Source organism: Lutjanus erythropterus, chromosome 10 (genome assembly GCF_056507025.1).
Source record: "Lutjanus erythropterus isolate fLutEry1 chromosome 10, fLutEry1.hap2, whole genome shotgun sequence".
In the NCBI taxonomy this organism is placed as follows: Eukaryota; Metazoa; Chordata; class Actinopteri; order Lutjaniformes; family Lutjanidae; genus Lutjanus; species Lutjanus erythropterus.
The window spans coordinates 34,902,359-34,922,819 of NC_139326.1; the positions used below are offsets into that span (position 1 = coordinate 34,902,359).

Below are 20,461 nucleotides of genomic sequence, written 5' to 3' on the forward strand. Positions count from 1 at the left end.
CAGCAGCTGAACCTTGTGTCAAAACACAGAGGGAAATCAGCAGCAGGCAGCGCAGGATTTCACCCCGATTTCAGCTTTAGCTCTTTATTTTCGGAAAGTATTTGTCGACACAAACTGTTTTTCCATTTACGTCCGCGTACCATGACCGAACAATCAGCATTACTTCTTCGAAAACAACTGGCAGGTAATATGAATACAACATTATAAGCAAAGACAGCCGATATAAAGGCTGCCTTCCTAGCGGCTAGCGTTAGCTTTTTTTTTTAGCTACGCAAAGCTATGTTTACGCCATAGGAGTAAGCTCAGAAAGCTAACCAAGCAACATAATGGGTTCTTTATCACTGCAGTTCAACATGAGGCTAAGCTGCTTTTATTACCTCATCTGTGGTGGAAATAAAAATACCTATTTTGAAGTATTCGTGGCTCAAATAACATTATATCAGAACCAACACTGAATCGTAATGCAAACCTTGCTAGCGGGCTAGCAAGTTCGACATTAGTTAGCTGACGGACGGAACAAAGGAATAATCAATCCAGGGACTCATCTGCTCTGATGACTTTAGCTGTGCTAATGATAGCTTTATACATTGTAAGCCTTTCATAGACTAAAATGCTTCCATTATAGTAGCAACTTTACAAACTCACCATCTAGCTGGATAAGATTATATCTTACGTTTCTGATGTCAAATCTGGCTCTGACTACACTGGTTAGTTTGCGGCTTACAGTGACAATACGCATCTCTCCGTTTTCAAGCCATCAGTGGAGAAACTTTTATTGTTGCTCCGATGGCCTAATTTAATCATCATCGGTATTATTGTTTATGTCAGTGGCGTGTCTTTTCTAATGGTGAACACATGGTCCTCGACACTGGCCGGTACCCCTGATGAACAGTGTGATCTGCAGCTGACTGACAGTTCAGCTCAGTTCACTGTCTGGATGCGTGACCCGAGGCAGATAATGTCATATCATTTGTTTTTACATCACAAGTCGCTAAGCCTAACCAGTTAAAAACATATTATATTATAGCAGAGTCGTACATTAGTGTTTTACTCCACGCTTTTGTTATGAATGATGTACAGATATTCTGTTTATATATGAAACAATAAATCAATTAGGTGATCAGAAGAAAATAAATCTCCAACTATTTTGATAATCAATCAATTATTTCAGTCATTTTCCAAACAAAAATGTCAAGCCTTTGCTGGCTCCAGCGTCTTAAATTGTGAGGATTTGCTGCTTTTTTTTTGTCATTTATGACAGTAAATGACAGTCTTTATGATTTGCACTGCTGTTTGGATAAAAGAAGGTCTTGGAAATTGTGATGAGCATTTTCACAATTTTTTGTCCTTTTATAGATTAAACAGTTGATTGTGAAAATAATCAGCAGCTTAATCGATAATGAAATAATCGAAAATTGTAGCCCTAATTCTAATTCTGACTATTGTGCTGGTTTGGGCGATGTATTGGCAAGAATCTGGCCATACAATATGGTTATGAATACATATACTGCAATACTGTAAGAAAGGTGATGTATTGCTATTTTTAAAATCTAATTTTAGAAAAAAATAATATTATAAAGAACACACCACCATATGCATAGAATCTGAAAAGTTTACCATTTTATGCTATCAGAACAATGAGGATAGACAGCAACACTGCTATCTAGCAGTCAGGGATTTAAACACAAAATGAACCAGTGCCACAAATCTTTCTGTATGATATACTGATGCAGTGATTTTGAGAATCAATAAAGTATCACAAAACCTAATATCATGATACTCAAGTGTATCAATATTTTTTACAATCCTTGTGCTGGTAGGTGGTCTCTGAGAAAATATAACTTATAAATTGAATTAAATGGTCAGTAAGAAGAGGCAGTCAATATGTCTCAGCTGCTAAAGTCAGAAATGTCTAGGTCAGGAATCTGTTATGCAGTTTAGGATTATGTGCTTAATCACAATATTATGAGGGTCAGCATCCCAGACAATGTATAGTTTTATCACAACCCTTATACTATTATAGTATTTTTCCCAGCTGTACGCTGTAGCCAAAGTGACCTACTTAAATCAAGTTAGATCTACCGTGATATTGTACGGTAGCCTGACATAACCCCTGACTGTGGACAGGATTCATGTCGCTGAAATCGCAGCTATCGTCCACTGATTAAAAAATATTGGACAGGCTATCATCCCATTCTACGACTGATTTTACATATTGTACTGATTGTACAGTATGCTAATTTTGGTCTCTCTGCGTGGGGATGTGAATCACTGCCTTCACAGTGGTTGATTCAATCCAGTTGTTCAAGTTGGTGATTCAGTTCTACAGTGATTATTATTTTTGGAAACCACGATTTGATTCAGTGAACATTAGCCAAACTGTATGGTCACTGAATGAAGTTGCAATAATGTGAGACTTTTGCTCATACAAAGTGATAAATATACAAAATTATATTTTAAATGATCTGTGGAGTGGAGAAACACAAGGTAATGTTTTTATTACTTCACTAACTATTATGGTATGACACTGAAAACTGAATGTCTCCTATATTCACTAAACAAAAGTTAAATTAAAGGAATTATTTAAGCAGATTAGTTTTGAGGCACCCATTTCACATTGTTATGTTTGTTGTTATATTAAAAATACTATGGTTCTGGTCAGAATCCCATATCTGGGCCAGATAATTGAAACAAGGGTTCACAACATCAAATCAGTACAATTCGTGCTTTGCTTTCTAAGAATAATGGTTTTAATTAAAGGGGCTAATACAGAACTTTCTACTTATTCATTCTGATCAACGGCTGTTAAAATGCTTTGTATCATTAATTTGTTGTAAATGCAAACTCAACATTTCCTGCAGCAGTTAACAAAAGAACAAAAACAAACATGCAGCTCACTTTAGATTTACCTGTACCTTCCATCACACCTCGCCAATGTCAGTGACGTCAACAGATATTTTATGGCTCTACCGTGTTTATATTATCCTTTCAAAATGTTTATTGTGCATCATTTCTTCTGTTTTAAAATCAATTTAAATCTTGGTTCTGTGTAACACTTTGTTTTTTGACTTCTCCCAAATACATTAATCTGTACCTGATTACTTAGTTGCTCATACATGTAGAACTGTTAGATTTGTGAAATTGCTATAGTTGTGTTTTATTTCCAGGTATTTGTATTAAAATAAACCATATACCTCTCTTTCCAGAGCTCAACAAGAACCCAGTGGAGGGCTTTTCAGCTGGTCTGATAGACGATGATGACATATATAAATGGGAAGTTGTGATCATTGGTCCACAAGATACCCTTTTGTAAGTGAGAAAAAATGGAAAACATTATGAAATATATAAATTACTATTTTACTATGTAAATTACTAATTTCTCATTTGTCCCTGCTCTGTTCTTTGTATTGCAGTGAAGGAGGGTTTTTCAAAGCATACCTAACCTTTCCTTATGATTATCCACTACGGCCTCCAAAGATGAAGTTCATCACTGAAATCTGGCACCCAAATGGTAAACACATGAGGAGACTCTGTGATGTTTACACACTTCATTTCACTTTCATTTCTTCATTGCCATCACTTGTTGTGGAAAAAAGAATGAATTTTGCTACTTCATTGGATTATTTTTAAGTTTTTCTGTGATTAAACAGAAGAGTTATCCAGGCTTAGAGTTTAATTGTAATCTCATCACATTATATTGGCTGCAGTTAAATTCATGCTCTCATTCTCCACAGTTGCAAAGAATGGGGATGTTTGCATCTCAATTCTGCACGAGCCAGGAGAAGATAAGTTTGGTTATGAAAAGCCCGAGGAGCGCTGGCTTCCCATCCACACGGTAGAGACAATCATGATTAGCGTTATCTCCATGCTGGCAGATCCCAACAGCGACTCACCAGCTAATGTGGATGCTGCGGTGAGTTACATTACTTGCTCCATTCCCCTGACGCTGGAAATCTCTTTTCATCCCTGTTATCAGGGCAGTGAGTGTAAATTTAGGATGTGTCATTAAAGGCATCTGATGTTGCTCCCACAGAAAGAGTGGAGGGAGGACCCTAATGGTGAATTCAAGAGGAAGGTGGCTCGCTGTGTAAGAAAAAGTCAAGAGATGGCATTTGATTAGGAGTCAATTGTAAATTCCAGGGTAAGTAAATAAAATCATTTCAGTTAGGGTTGTCACGATAAACTAATATTGACAATAAACTTGATATTTTAAAGTATTGATATCATGTTAATAATACACATATAATATCATGTAAGTAACCAAGCACCTCTTAAACATACTGTATGCTCTTTTAAAGTTTCCATCTCACTGGCCATTAAAGGATAAATCTCTAATATTTACTATTATAAAACATAAATTACTATATGTCATCAGAAATTAAGGATATGTACTACATACATACTACTCATTTCTCCAGCAACAACACAACAGCTGCAGTGTCCTCCTTTGAAATTCCCATTCCAGGTCAGAATAACTGTTTTAGTTTGCCCGTTTCACGTTAATTATGTATTCAGACAACGTTCAGCATTAATTTGAAGTCTAAGTATTAATGAGTCATAAGAAATCATCAATAATCTTTTAGAAGGAGTAGATGTTTCTAACAGTTAAATTGAGAAAAATGTTAATGGGGTCTGGCAGACAAAAGGCAGGCAGTGACTGAACACCCAACTCCAGAGTGTATTTTTGGAGCGTTTTTGTTTTGAGGATAACAGGCTTAGTGTTACATTGAGAGTTATAAACAGCTGATCAGCTTACAGTCTATGGCTTGTTGTTGCTTGCTATTGTCAAATTCTATTGTTGCCATTGTCTTGCGCTCCTGCAGCGTTCCTGCATCCTGCCTGAGCTTTCCCAAGTCTGGAGAGGAGGGGGAACAACTCACTTCAACAATAGATCATATATTAAATAGAATTTCAACTTATTTATTGTACTGTCTATGAATACAACTTCATATTTTTTACAGTATTACTCATTTTTGGACGTGCAGTTGTTACATATTGCTCCTTTTAAGTGTAATTGCACTTTTTCAGTTATGGTTACATAACTCTTATCTACCTACACTCGTATTTTGAGTGTAATTTGATTTTGAAAAATAAAATATTGCTATGATATCACTATCCTAAATTGACTTGGCCACATTAATTGTGCAGTGAAACTCTGTTATCGTGACAGCCCTAGTTTCAGCAAAGTAATAATCACACGTGAACCCTCGTTGCTGGAGGTAATAGTAATTGTGATGTTCTTTTTTTCCAGTTAAAGGAAATGCCTTCAGAGGGAAAATTTCAGCAAAAGGCTTTTGCACCCCTTGTTTTGCCAGTCAAAGGAATTGGTTGGCTTCAACCACGTTTCCGTGAACGGTTGTCATTTTCCGCAAGATGAGCCAATTTGAGAACCCTACCAGCGAAATTAAACCTGTTTCCTACCTGGAATTGTATATTTAATGTTATTTATTTTGAAAAATTAATGATGTAAGATATGTCACTACTGTAAATTAACTTGCTTTTTTATCTGCTGCTGAACAGTTTCTACTTTATACCAGGTTTCTTATGCAATTTAGTGGTCAAGATTGTGTAAAACAAAACAAAAAAACCCGTTAACATTAGGTCATCACTTGTCCTCCCTACTGAATACTTACCACCAGATTAATGTCGGCCCCAACAAATCTCCGTCAATAGATGTGGTTATTTTCAACACTGTCATTGAATCACTGTTGCCTTTTGTTGGCTTCACCTCCTCACAGTGTGCTTGTCGTTTAGAGGGTCAGGTCGAGAATTTTTAGAGGGACTTATAAAGAGTTTTCATACAGTCTATTTTTCTGAGAAACGGCCTCCTGTTAGCATTTTCTTCTCATGCTAGTGTATAAAACCGTGACTCTCAAACCTGCATGATCCCCTCAAACAGCTCTGTTATGTATTGTTGCTAGCTGTAGATGTAAATGGAATGGCTTTCTCAGTGATTTGAGAGTCATAGTTTTATAATATATTGACTCGCACAAGCATCGCTAATGGTAAAAGGAGGTTTGTGCCAACTTCTCAGGATCAAACTTCGTTAGCAGTCTTATATTCCTTACCACGTGGCCCTCTTGGTCAATGAAGATTAGTCTTTTCACACCGTTATTATAAATCATGGACAACCAAATACAGTCTGTGAAAATAGCCTAAGCTGTGATTATTCTGCGTGTGTACTGGTTAACTGGCATCTGAGCTTACCTCAATTTGAAAGGATAATAAATCTGACGAGGATTATGGGTGTTTGAGTTCTTAATCTATTAACATGGGTAATTCTAGGGGCTCCATAGTAGAATTAGGCTAGTCGTTATTACTTTGTTTGTCGTGGCACATTTCGATCAATGTGTGGGTAAATGGTGATGTGTAAGTCACATTCACTCGTGGGTTTAGACTCTTGAAGACTTTGGGAAGATTGCTGAGTAATGCTCTTGAATTCTATCACCATCTTTGAGTTGTGATTGGTGCATACTTAGATAATATTTTTACTTAATCACTGAATTTGGGTTGTAATTCTTGATAGAGACTTGAAGTTAACTCACCACTTAGTGGAGTATAAATAAGTGTTCTGATGGTGAAATGAACACAATCCTGCATTTAGGTTTTGTTTTTAAAGAATATACACAGTCGTGTTCGGGTGGAGTCTGGAAACCATTGGCTTTTGCTCACTTTTCATTGATGGTGTTCCTGACGATTAAGCCATGATGACATCTATTTTGAATTCTGTTATACGTGACTAATCTGTGACTGACATTGAAAAATACTAACCATCTTTTGGCACATGCAATCAGGTTTGAAGGAGTTGGGTATGTTTAAATATGATACCATTGTTAGTACATTCTGGGTGAATGTGATGTGTACAGTTAGTAGATTTCCATAGACTTGATGATCACATAACTGCTGTTGACATTACCTTTTTAAGTCAGAATTTTCTAACCTACCATGACCTCCTCTGACCGGTGTTCACTGTATTTGCACAGATTCGGTGCGTTTGAAACGTCATTAAGCAATACGCCCTGAAAATGGTGTGTCCAGGTAATCCACCCTAACGCCATTATTTGTTTTTGGTTTTTTTGGTTTTTTTCTTTTTCTTTTTCTCCATTTTGTGTCAATGCAATGTATATTGGACATGATGCTCAATAAAGTGTGTAAACAGAGTGGTTTGTAATTTTGTTTGTGTTTTACATTTTAGATGAGAACACGCTCTGGGTTCAAGTATATTAGACCTCTGCTCTGTAATTGGAACCCTGGGAATAGTGTCAGATTTCAGGGCTGGCTTCATTTCACACTAATAGCCTCCGCTGGCTGTAACACATACTGAGCCGATAAAGATGCAACAGCCTCTCTAACGTATCATCGACAGGAAATATTGAGAGTCTCAATTACAATGAGAAAGCGGGTTACATTTGTTGAACAGATGAAAAAAGAAAACCTGTTAAAAAATGGAGGTGATCACATCTTAATGAGGTAAGACCATAATATGAGTGTGGACATCTTCAATAGATTAATTTAGATTATGGATTTATTTCTTTTTAAATGGAGATTCTTGATTTTTAGGTCTGCAGAATCTAACAGGAGATACACAGATGGTGAGTTGAATATTATTGGGAATTCTAACCAGGCATGAATAAACCTGTTTGCACTACTGAAATCCAAAATACACTATTTGAATGTAGTGCCAAAACATAATTGTGGAAGCTTGTTTTCTAGTTGATGGCTAAACTAAACCTCTCTGCCTTAGAGTAACCATAATTCCTAATGATGTTTTAGTCATAGAAAAGTCAATAGTACAAATAAAAGTCATACATATATATGTATTCATATATTATTGCATTATAATTACAGATATATTAACATGTAAGCAGCTGATCAAGGTGGGGCTAAATTAACCTATTAACACTGTTGGGTACTCTTTAAGAACTCATATTTTAGAAAACTTGCATGCAGAATATTCTGAAAGGTAACTATATCTGTCAAATAAATGTGGAATAAAAATTACAAAATGTGTCACTGATATGTAGCTGGAAGTAAGTATAAAGCAGTATAAATCAGCGGTACTCTTAAGAGGGGTCTGGGAGCCTCAGGGGTGTGTGGCACTCTGCCAGGGAAACTGAAAAGTTTTCAGATTCATTCTTATAAATTATCATGATATTAAAATATAATTTTTATAAAAGGCTCCATAGTTCAACAAATCATTTTAAAATTTAAATCTATTATTGTTAACAGATTACATTCCAATCTAACAATCTATAACTGTTGCTAAATATCTATAAATCTTCCTCCAGTCAGTCAAGGACACGTCACCCATTAATGGTGGAAACTGGCTCTCGTATTCAAGCCCCAGGCTAAACCTATTATTGTTCTCATTATGTTTTTTTTTTTTATTAGGCCTATTTTATATTTCAGATTCAGATTACTTCATTGTTCATTAAATTCACATAAAATGGAAATTTGTCTTTGGCACTGGCATATAGGGAGAACACATCCCATATACAGCATTACAATCAACACATAATTCCATTATTATTTAGATTATATATATATATATATATATATATATATATATATATATATATATATATATATATATATATATATATATATATATACATACATATATATATATATATATATATATATATATATATATATATATATATATGTGTGTGTGTGTGTGTGTGTGTGTATATATTTGTGGTATATAGTTTTGAAAAATCTGAATCTGCATTTATTTTATGTATGCACCAAGAGTGGTGTATGTATGTTATGCATATTCTGATGCAAATATTTTTAATACTTGTCTAATATCTTTTTGTTACATTTCTTTTGTGTCATTCTGTCATGTTACTAAGTAGAAGTATAAAAAAAATAAGCAACATCAAATTACTCCCAGGGGTCCTTGGCTGAGAAATGAGTGAGAACTTATATAAACTCTAAAGCAAAATAAATGTAAAAGTTCTACATTATTAACAGTAGTTTTCAAAAAATTGACCCCATACCACAGAGAGAATAATGGATTCAAAACCAAGGAACTTATTTGTATAATATTCAGATTTACCAAAACATTAAACAGATAGACTTGCTGTAATGAGTTCAATAACCTGTGCTATGATACACTGTTATACTTCAAATATGCTGCATAAATAACACCACAGGAACTGTAATTGTCAGAAATACGGCGGTGTTTTCACATTTTGCAGGCATTGAATGTCTACCTAGTCAGCAAGTGAGGGAGCTGTACAGAGGAACACACATAAATGTGTCTGCAGGCAGCCAGCACATGAAGACAATACACATTCCCAAATCAATGATGTCTGCACCGTTCTTACAGGTAACCACACAATGCCAGTACACATGCTCAAGTTAGTTTTCTTTGTTTTTTTTACTGTCAGTGGTTGGAAGGGAATAATTAGAGCATTCCTCATGTTTAACAATGAAACAGTCATTCTTCCATGTATAATCACTTCACTTCTCGTTTCTGTTTCAGCATCCAGCCCTGACAGCTGGACAGCGACGCTACCTCTGCAGTATAGCAAACGTTTACAGTACAGAGCACATGAGGCAGCAGATGAAGCAGCACTATCTCGATGTGCTGCGTACATGCGTTCACTCAGGTGCGTATCCAAATGTCTCCATCATGAACTTTGAACACTGTCATCAATCCCATGTTGTGTTTTATGTCTACCAGGTCAGAATCCCACCTGCAGAAGGAGGTACGGGGATCATCAGCATAGAGACAACAGCATGTTGACAAAGGATGCAGAGAAGGATGCGGCAAAGGCAAAGCCTCAAGTACAGAGGAAAAGCCACACAGCTAATTCTGATGTCACACTTCCAAAAATAGTCAATAGATGACAGATATGATAGTGAAGGGTCTTGCTATTTTAAAGGTTAAAAGGCTTTTTTTTTTCTTTTTTTTTCAGTTTGGTGTTTATGCTGATCTTTGCATTAGTACCTGTTGTATTATCACACAAATTTTCAAATATGACTTTAGATGGCCCTAACCTATAATAGTGTGCAGTCAGTTTTATACAGACCTACACATATTACAAGCACTACTGTATTTAGAGTTAAAGTACCCATCAGTACATGTTGTTCTGTTATTTAAATGTCTAGTTGTAGGAGCTATCATAATGTGTATTTTTATTCTTATTCAAGCTCTTATCCAAAATACAATAATAAACATTATGTAGGATATTCTGTTGTCCCTGATATCAGTCAGAATATAGGCCTATATCTTTTATTTGGGCTTTATTAAATATCAAACTTTACTTTGATACTAGTGAGACTTGTGTACATTTCATTTGAGAAAGCACTGACAGGGGCTCACTGTAAACTGTTATCATTATGATTATGTTTTATTTTGCACCTGACACTGTAAGATTATTGTGTCCTGAATGGTATACTTTCTAACATTAATATTCAAAATTATTATTGCTATGCATGCTGATTACTATTATTTTTAGTGTGACAGTGTAATTTTCCAGGAACTACATATGGAAAGTAGCCTTTTGGCTAACTGGTGGACCAACAGCAATGCTCAATATTGTTGCATTATGCCTATTTAAATATTCCAATAAATAAAGAACTTGTGGAAACTTCAATTATTTTATTTTCTTGGTGTAAATAAAATAATAAAATCTTACATTTTGCTGGGGAAGAGCTCCTTCAAGCCAACTTAGCCCTTAAGTCAGCCTCACTCTAAATAAGTGCTGGAAAGAGACTGTCAGAAAGTGTGCACCTTCAACCCCTCTCGCGCACAGGCCCGTCGTCTCTCTCGCGCGCACCTGTTCTTTGTCAGGTTTGGCGCCTCATAAACTGCGTATATCGTCAGCAAATATGAACTGTCTTCTTGAAGGAAATAATGTAAAAGGTAATTATAAACAAGAAAAATGAAATGATCAGGTTAAATCTGCTGTAAAGAAAACATTAACTAATTTAAAAACTGTAACCTGCATATAAGTTATAGCAGCTCTCCAAAGGCTTGTAAAACAATTTATGATATAAGACGATGCTAGCTTAAGCTTTCAACCAATTAGAGTTACTTTAGCCAGCTAAGTCAGCCACTATTTTAGTAAAGGTATATATATATATTTTTTTTTCGGGCAAGGCCCACCACCAGTTGTGCCACTTTCTATACTGAAAGAAAAGGCTAACTTTGTTACAGTAGCACAAATAAACAATAGTATGTTGCTAACCTTGACCTGCGGTGGCGCCATGTTGTGTTGCAGTATTTGGAAAGGCTATTCATGCCCTGTCACGGATTGGAGATGAACTGTCGTTGGATCCCATGGTAAAGGGGGTGAGTGGCGATACATGGACTTTTTTCACGGCAGTCATATTGATATATGGCTGCAAATCGTAAATAAATTATAATGAAATACAGGTTTTTACCAGTGATACTAATTAAGGTTCCATTCAATTTAGTGTAGTGGAGCTTTTTCACATGAGTGAAACATGCTGGAAAGCAGCATGATGATTTTGTTTGACCTGAATGACCTGACCTAAATACAGCCTTAATTAGTATAATTGGCAACACCTGTTTGCTTGGGTTATTGTTCAGTCCCAGCACCCTCCTCTCTTTATTTTTTAAATTAATTTTTACATGAGGCCTCTATATATGTCTTTACCTGAGATGGGGTCCTGTTGCCTCCTTTAATCCCACAGATAATGACAGCAAAGAGCAGCATTTTTACTGAATCTCTCTCTGTGTCTTAAAGCTGGCGCTGAGAGCAGTGAATAGTGCTCATTCTGCATATGCCTGCTTCCTCTTCTCACCGCTGTTCTTTCAGCACTACAGTCTGGGATCAGTACCGGAGCAGAGCAGTGAAACAATCAAATGCAAACTGGTCATGAAGGTCAGTCATGTTGGTTATTTATCTGTATGGAGCTCACTGTACAGGGCATAAAGTTTTTCTGGACATGGGAGACAAGGATGGAATATTAAAACCAGAACTGAACTAAGCCACAAATGACATGATTAAAATTAAAACAGATTATGACAACCTTGTCTAAAACATGTCAATTTGTTTTAAAGTCTGTCCTACCTCTTTTCCGGTGTTTGACTTCGATTGAGCGTAATGTGGAACGCTGTCAGATATTAATAGGCTCACCCAATGACAAAGTGAAGATCCAGTTTTTCTGCAAGCATGGTAGGAAACACTGCATTTTGTATTATAAGTGATACCAATTAACTGCAAGTAAAGGAATGATTCAGGATTCTTAAAGGCCCGTCCTGTTTGATTTCATAGAAAGCGTTTTTTCTAATCAATTTTAATGCACTTTTAAAAACTATGAACCTTTTTCTTTACTTGATTAGTTTTGTTTGACCACGTTCAAGAAAACCTTTTTCAACTCCATGCTGTCAACACTGCATTTCATATTGTCAACACTTGGTGGCACTGTGCTCTAAATATCCTGTCTGCTTCTGTGATAGGCATCACTAAAACCCACAACATGCATTTCCAGGAAAGTGAGGCGCTGCAGGCAGTGTTTGCCTCACACCTCTGTCCCAATGTGCTGAAGGCTCCTGCCAGGTTAGCAGCTCACTGTTGTGTTATCAAGTTAGAACCTCGGCTTTTCATCACATACAAAACTTCAGGAGCACATTTCTATGATTGAGTAGGACAGCTTTTTTACACAAACAAAATCTTGGTTCTCTTAAGGCTTCCAAATCCATCTTTAACCTCTTGATTTCTTACCAATTAGATTTACTGTGAAATTAAAGGGATATTTTAGATTATTTGGAGTGCAGTTGTATGCGGTACTTGTCAACTGTCATTGTATTAGCTACAGTAGATGCAAGTCCACATGCCCCCAGCAGAGAAGGGCACCAGCACCAAAGCCTAGCGTATCCTATATTTTGAATATTTTCACAGATGCACTTTGCTGTCAGACGGTCTTTTTTGATGGGATAGGCAAAATCAGTAATTTGTTGTCTTTGAAGGGTTGGTTTGGATTCATTGAAGTCATACAATAATACAAATAAATTAGCTGATAGAGGCAGCTGTAGATCAGCAACTCCTGCGTTCTTTGAGATGAAATTACTGGTTGGTTTGGAGAGAGCAATATTTGGTTTATATATTCCTGTCAGAAAAGGCTGTCTGATGGCAAAGTAAAGTTGTGAAAATATAGTGAACATTTAAACTTGTATTGGCTTTTTTTTGTGGAGCTTTTTTTCTGTGGCTGAAATGTCAATTACCTTGAGCCTGTCTACAGCAGTACATTACTTAGCTTCCATGCTGGTGCTTCCTCTCTGCTTTGGGGGGCATACCAACCTGTATCTACTCCAGGTAACACACTGACTATGGATAAATACATCATACAACCCCACTTAAAATAATCTGAACTAGCCCTTTAATTAGATACATGTGGTAGCTCCCAGTCCAGTCTATTTAATGAAGAGAGAACAGGTCTTTACAATATCCTACAATATAATATGACTCTGGGAAGCAGTCAGATGAATACCCTGAAACACACACACACACACGCACACACACACACGCACACACACACACACACACACACACACACACACACACACACACACACACAGACACACACACACACATACACACACACAGTTTCAGTTCAGTGTAATTCAGTTTGATCAGCCAGTTTGACAAGGACAGAAACTTAATACCCAAAGTATATAGACTTTGGAAAACAATCATGCATGAGTAGCACAGCACTGACATATGGCTCTTTGCTTATGTTGATCTGTGTTGCTTTGCATTTGTTTTGCTCTAATCCTGCAGGCTTCTTAGTGATATGGTGATGCATTTCCCAGTGTCCCAGGAGGAAATCACTCTGTCACTGACTCCTCAGAGAGTCAGTCTGAGAAACTACTACGAGGAAGGAAAGGGTGAGCTAATGTTACACTGTGATTTGCCGCAGGCCCATGACAATACTGTGAGCAACAGATGTCATACATAACCTGTCATTACTGCACCAGCTTTAAGATCAGCATTAACCTAACCTGATAATACAAATACCACATATTTATTTCTTCAGCCTCATTAAAACAAACACTAAAAATTTTGTTTGACTTGGATGTGCTTCTGTCACAGATCACATGAAGATGATGTGCACTGAGATGTCCTTACACCCAGACGAGTTTGACTACTTTCAGGTCGGGGTGGACTCGGACATAACCTTCTGCCTCAAGGAGTTGAGGGTAACAGGGTTATTTTTGGAGGCTCCTTTTATCCTGTCACATGAGAATATTATGTGTGTGCGTATGCAAAGGGTAATGTGTGTGTGACTGGCTCACCAGGAGCACTTCATGTCTAAGAGGTCATATTCCTGGTCGTGTAATCTGGATACTCGAGTGTCCAAAAGCCTCTGCTTACAAGTCGCTGCATCGTTTCCATGTGAACTTTCCCCTCAGTGTTCTGACTCATCTTTATAGCAAAGATAGTGTGACCTCAATGACGCATATTATACCACTACATAGGAAAAGTAATTGAACTTATGAGTTGCAGAAATTATGGGCTACACATGGCGTGGTTCGCTATGACATGTGTTTAAGGACTGATTAAACTTAAGTCCATCTTAAACTACTTATATTTTGAGTAAGAGCAAAACATTTGAAATTAGAGAACTATAATGTCATTTCTATAATATTAATAATAAAGTTTATTTCTACAGTTAAACCAGTGTTACAAAGTGCTTTACACTTAAATAAAATACACGCTAATACATGAATAAGCAAGCATAAGGACTAAAAGAGAAATTAAAATTAAAAACAAGTCTTAAAAAGTGATTTAAAAGGAGATACTGATGTTGCAAACCAGAGAATAACATGCTCTGAAACCAAAGTGGTTTGTTACAGTGTTGAAATGAACACACCCCAATTTGAATTGCATTCTTCTGTCTATGACAAAGAAACTTGGTCGGCCATTTGGAAATCTGGATGAACAGTCTTTGTGTTAGTCCAGTTAATGAGACTTGACCTGCATTAACACCATCAAGTCTTGTCTCTAATGTCTTGGAATGTGTCTTGGGCACCCCGCTGTGAGGCTCTTCATTAGCCAACCTAGTCTTCTTGTCCCCGTCGGTTTTGGAAAATCGGGTTTCGATGGATTAAAAGCCAGGCTTTAAGTTTTAGTTGCCCTCAATTTACTTGAGCATTGATATTTTTGTTTAGCCTGAAAAAAAGACATTGTAAACATGCCATGACATCACTCTCAAATTTATCAGCTATTAAAATGTCATAGTCATGACATGGATGCACACAAGCATAACTTTCTTTTTCACGGTGCTGGGAAACCTTAAAAAAAATTTGTCATGTTTTTAAAGTTTGAAAAGTGCTTGGATTTTGGATGAAGTGCTTGAAAGTGCTTGAAATTGTTATCAGCTTCATAACTATTGCTCTCTGACTGAATAGTTTGTTTTTTTGATCAAGAAATGAAATAAGTCAGAAAGAGCCTACTTGCTTTTGCCTTCTGCACAACATGCAGATGCAATTGTGGCTACACTTGGTGTCATTTGTCGGTCTGTGTTGATGTGTGCCCAATGATGGAACAGTTAGTGGGAGATTAACAGATGAGAACATGAAGGGCTTCAATAAATGTTGGCTTAAAAGCAAAAAAAAAAAAAGGAAAAGGATGTCATTGAAACTGAAGTTATTCATCTAGTGGCTCAGCCATGTGATGCTATCACAACACATAATGAATACACTTAATGAAGTGAAGAAATGAAATAGGGCCTTTCATTTTGACCACATATAAATATGTCATTTACCACAGCTGTGAGGTGCTGGAAAGCTTGAAAATGCACCTTGAAAATGCTTGAAAAGTACTTGAATTTGACTTAGGAAAAACTTTGTTTTTTTGTCTGTTTTTTCAGGGTTTGCTGTGCTTTGCAGAGTCACATTGCCTTCCAGTGTCAGTTCACTTTGGTGCTCCAGGAAAGTAAGTATCTTTACCGTCATCATTAGCTTGAGTAGCATTTGTAGCTCAAGTTACAGGGCCCAACGTCAGTCTGAGTGATGCTGTACCACAGGCACTCAAAACTGACACCAGACAACCTCAATTCAATTCAGTAAACTATTTTGTCTGTGGCTGGTGAGTGATTATATCATTTCATATCATTTTACAAAGTGACCACTTATGGTGAGTTTTTCTGTTGGCTTGTAAAACAGTGACAGACACTGTTGAATTTAAAAAGAAGAGATAATGTAATTATATTTCTGTCATTATCAGATATTTATCAGTGTGTCAATGAATTTGTTTTCAGGCCTGTGTGCTTCTCAGTGGTGGACATGGTCTTGGAGGCCTCTGTGGTGCTGGCTACTCTGATCGACTCTGACAGCAAGGGCCCCTCGCAGCCTACAGAGACCTCGGGCCCTACTGCACCCAGGTATCAAAGCCTGTGCTGGCTCCAGACACACTCCTTATCCTCAACACGGTTTCACAGATAAGGGTAAGATTTATTTTCTTGTTATTTTGACCCGGTGGTGTCCTTGTCACAGCTGAAGCCTTTGTAGGCCCAGTTTCTCAGATCTACTGTGACGGCGTATTCAAGAGTATAATTGAATCTTCCCACAGGGTTCCACCTGAGCTTCTCTCCTGGCACTCAGTCAAGGCAGTTTGCCCTCATTGGCTGTTTTTAGCTTCCTAAGAGGGCGTAGTGCTACGGCAGCCAGCCTTGTGTCTGTAACTGAGATAAATAGGGCAAGCCCAGCCCAGGACATGTGGGGTTAGGTTAGAAGCCTGTCAGTGTGACTGTCTGTAATCCCCTCATCTCCACTATGCTAGCCTGCTTGGCTGTTCTGCCAGTGTCACTGTCCTGTGCTGCAAACTTTCTCTGACCGTCTCTCTCTGCTGGGCTCTGGGTGGATCTTGTCACACCAGTCCCAGCTGCACTATTGAACATCTGGTTCATTTGTAGCTTGGTTTGCTTCTGTGCACTGCTGAGACTGATGGGCAAGCAGTTCTTCAGTGCCCCTGTCTTGTACAACCTACTCCCCTTAAAATGATTGCTTAGATCATTGGAAGTCAGGCTGTATGAGGTACGGATCCATAGTTGGTCTATAACCTAGAGTAGATTCTGGTCTGTAAGCCCTTCGTTTGGAGAAGCAGAGAGGAGTCACACTATAGGAAGCAAAGCTATGTATTGCTTTGGATAGAGTCAGCAACAGAAGATATTTAAGCCGCCTAAACAAAATCAATATCAGTTTGAGTGTATGCTATATATGTATATAATATTTTTAGCGCTTTACTTTGCTGTCAGACAGCCTTGTCTGATGGGAAACATCTTAAGGGGGGATTGCTTTTTATGTCTGTAATTTTCTAGGACAACTGAAGATATGACAGGAAAAGGGGAGAGAGAGCGTGGGTATGACATGCAGCAAAGTCAGGAAGGAGTCAAACCCACAGCCTCCGTACATGTCGCAAATGTTTTACCAGCACCCCAGGTGGACCTTTTTTAAAGTGTCTGAAATACCTTTTTGTTGCTGAATCTGTCCACAGCAGTTCAGTGTAAAGCTTTTGTGTTGGTAATCCTCTCTGCTTCTCCAAACCTGGGGTGTACCAACCGCCTTCCTCTGTAAGTAATAAACTGACTATCGATAAGTACCTCATACAACCCCACATAATAATCCAGACTATCCCTTTAACAAGTTTTTTCTGTTTTGACATGAATCATTCAGGCGGTGTCTGAACATAGAGTATGCAGCACATTTTTTATATTCGTGGCATGCTTGTAAGAAAACTTGCTCGCCTGCTGCCTCAGGGGCCTTTTGAAGTCGAACTAAAGAGCCTGAGGTCATATGGAGACTTTTTAAAACTAGCTGCTCTCTTTACGTCTTTCTGCAGTGTTTCTCTTTATACTTCTGGTCTGGTTGCCTCTCTGAGGTTGATGACATGTAGTGTGGTTACATACACAGGGTTATTTTGTTGTTTGCTTATACTGTGCTTAAGGCCACTTTCAGTATCAGCTGAGCTACACACCCTGTTTATGAATGTCCCAGTATTTCCACAGAATCTGAACATATTACGTAACATTCCAACTCATTAAGTTGATAATATCAGGGTTATTAGCCTCGTTATTCTCTTTCACAATTTTAGTGTCAGAATACTTTGTATCTTGGTTATTGAATTTGTCATTTAGCAACACTTCATACACAAACTACAAGTGTTCTGAGTACTATTTTAATATTAATATTATAAATACACTGTTTTTATGTGATGTTTATGTTATGTTTTTGCTTACTATCAAAAGCAACACAGACACATGGTCAACATATAGTCAATACATTTAAAGGACCACTATGTAATATTTACAGGCATTTATTGGCAGAATATGTCAGAAATTTAATAAAATATTTATAAATATGTTTTGCAATCTGCTAGCTCACTGTTAAGTGCAGCTAAAACCTACACACTTGTCCTTGAAAGTTTTCCAGTCAGACTTGTCTAAAAAGATCCCGAGGACACAAGCGCCACAGACAGTAATAGTAATAAAGCGTTTTTAATTAATGATTTTAATTAATTGTCCAATAAAAGTGCTGAAAAAGATAGAGTATGAGGCAGGTCAGTCTCTTCAACAAATCAGAGAGCATGTTACATTGAATAGCTAATGGCTACATTTCTTTATTTATAATTTAAAAATGTGTTCTTAAATGATGTACTTATTGACTGTTTTTAATTTGAGCTAGTTTTATAGTTTTTTTCTATTTTATTTGTAAAATCTTTCTCTAATTTCTGTTCTTATCACCCATTAAAATATCAAATAGTGAATTACTTTGTAATTTAGCCTATTTTTGTAGGCTAATAAATAAAATTGTAAAAAAATTATTAATGCTTTTTTATCATACTGTATTGAATTTGATATTAATTAATAAAATGCTTTATCACTATTTCCATGAGACTAGTTTTTCAGCCTTATGGTTGTTAGTGTTGTGTACTTTCATGATGTTTCCACTACCTCCACTCCACTGACTTGCCAGCATAACCAACACCTCTGCTCACCAGGCTCAGTGATAATCCACATGCTCAAGTTTCACTGTGACATATCCCGTGACTTCACCGTGTTTGCTGCATGGGGACAGGATTGTTAGTTTCCTGCTATAGAACATGGCGCCATACACCACAATTACAGTGCACATAGTGTCAAGACTATTTTTGCCAGCTCTGGAACTGATCATTATCTCTGGATAAAGAAAAAAATCGGCTTCTTGCCACAGAGATAAGTGTGTGTTGTTGTGTTCTCAGGTGTGCAGACGCTGCTGCTGTACCTGTGGGTTCATGTGAGGCAGACAGCAGGAGGCCTCAGGGTGTTCCTGATGTGATGGAGTGGATACCATCCAGCCAGGGCAGCCCTATCACCAACCTGCCCAGTCTTAAGATGCTTCTATCTCAGACTGACAAGTTCAATGGACCTGGTGACCCTGATGACGCCTGTGCCAGCGCCACCGCGTCTCCTCCTTCCTCCAAGGTAACAGCTTCCTGTTGGTTTTTAATTTTTACTGGGAACTCCATATGGCCTCTTCTTGCTCCCTGAGGGTTTCCAGCCTTACAGTGGTGACAGGTTGAGTTGCACTGTGAAGTACACAAGTACTTCAGAGTATCATAATTCTTCATCACAAGAGGTGTGTCTGAAGAAATCAGACTTGTTTCCTGCCTTACAACATTTCTAGCAGGCACTTGATATTGTTTGACCATGCTGAATGTTTTGGTCTGGGAATCTTCTGTTTTTTGTCCCCTGGAGGAGAATATCATCTGATCAAACAAGTTTTTAGATAACTGTTGAGCTCTCATTTTCTTCAATTGCATCGAGCATTTAATTTACAACACATTTACTTTCTGCAGCAACTAAAATGGCAACTCATTTATTGTTTAAATAACACTGTATACTAACGTGTTGTTTCTTTTTCCTTGTAGATCTGCTCCCTCCTATTCAGGGCTGTGTCCTCACAGCAGGACGATGATGGTTGTGCTGCTGGACTGCCTGTTCTGGCATGTTACAGTGATGAAGAGGAGAATATGGGGGAAGACTATCCAAGAAGTCCTTTACTCTGAGAACAGAGTGTTACACACTGCTCGTTTCTCATCTTGACTTTTTGCGATGCTTCCAAAAGTAGGCCACAGCATTTATAACTGTAGTCAGAATGATAATATCTAACTGAAATTATATTTAATGTACTTTGTATTTTAAGTCATTTTTATGCACGTTTATAGCTGAGCTGTTGCTTTGCATGTTTTAGTTGTGTTAATCTTTCCCCACAATGTTCCGTTAAAAATTCAAAAGAATGCATTTATAATGATTTTTGATGAAAGATATCAAATAATTTGTTTTGGCGCTTTCAGGGTGTGAAATGTGGTTGTCATAGCATGTAAGGAAACAGACTGTTTGGTCTTGTCTATAAAAACATTACTAGAGGATGCCACACCTGTCTGTTGATGGGAGCTTTTAGTATGCCTGATGTGTGAGGAATGTGGGAGTACACACACAA

The 20,461-nt window shown here is 37.4% G+C and overlaps 3 protein-coding genes across 3 annotated transcripts; all 3 read left to right on the forward strand.

Moving 5' to 3' along the window:
- On the forward strand, nt 1-5,427 carry LOC146320763 (ubiquitin-conjugating enzyme E2 G1-like). Its single transcript, XM_084729154.1, has 6 exons — nt 1-184; nt 3,207-3,309; nt 3,414-3,511; nt 3,735-3,913; nt 4,034-4,141; nt 5,252-5,427. The coding sequence occupies exons 1-5, from the start codon at nt 142-144 to the stop codon at nt 4,118-4,120; spliced, it is 510 nt and encodes a 169-aa protein (XP_084585280.1). The 5' UTR covers nt 1-141; the 3' UTR covers nt 4,121-4,141; nt 5,252-5,427.
- A 1,683-nt stretch (nt 5,428-7,110) lies between these two features.
- On the forward strand, nt 7,111-9,897 carry LOC146320764 (protein FAM216A-like). The gene is made up of 5 exons (XM_084729155.1): nt 7,111-7,470; nt 7,561-7,592; nt 9,204-9,334; nt 9,491-9,617; nt 9,692-9,897. The coding sequence occupies exons 1-5, from the start codon at nt 7,391-7,393 to the stop codon at nt 9,856-9,858; spliced, it is 537 nt and encodes a 178-aa protein (XP_084585281.1). The 5' UTR covers nt 7,111-7,390; the 3' UTR covers nt 9,859-9,897.
- Nucleotides 9,898-10,842: 945 nt separating this feature from the next.
- On the forward strand, nt 10,843-20,204 carry rad9b (RAD9 checkpoint clamp component B). The gene is made up of 11 exons (XM_084729156.1): nt 10,843-10,876; nt 11,235-11,305; nt 11,724-11,861; nt 12,041-12,155; nt 12,440-12,539; nt 13,761-13,867; nt 14,073-14,179; nt 15,853-15,917; nt 16,243-16,365; nt 19,221-19,443; nt 19,890-20,204. Exons 1-11 carry the CDS (start codon nt 10,843-10,845, stop codon nt 20,025-20,027), a joined length of 1,221 nt encoding a protein of 406 aa, XP_084585282.1. The 3' UTR covers nt 20,028-20,204.
- Nucleotides 20,205-20,461: the final 257 nt, after the last annotated feature.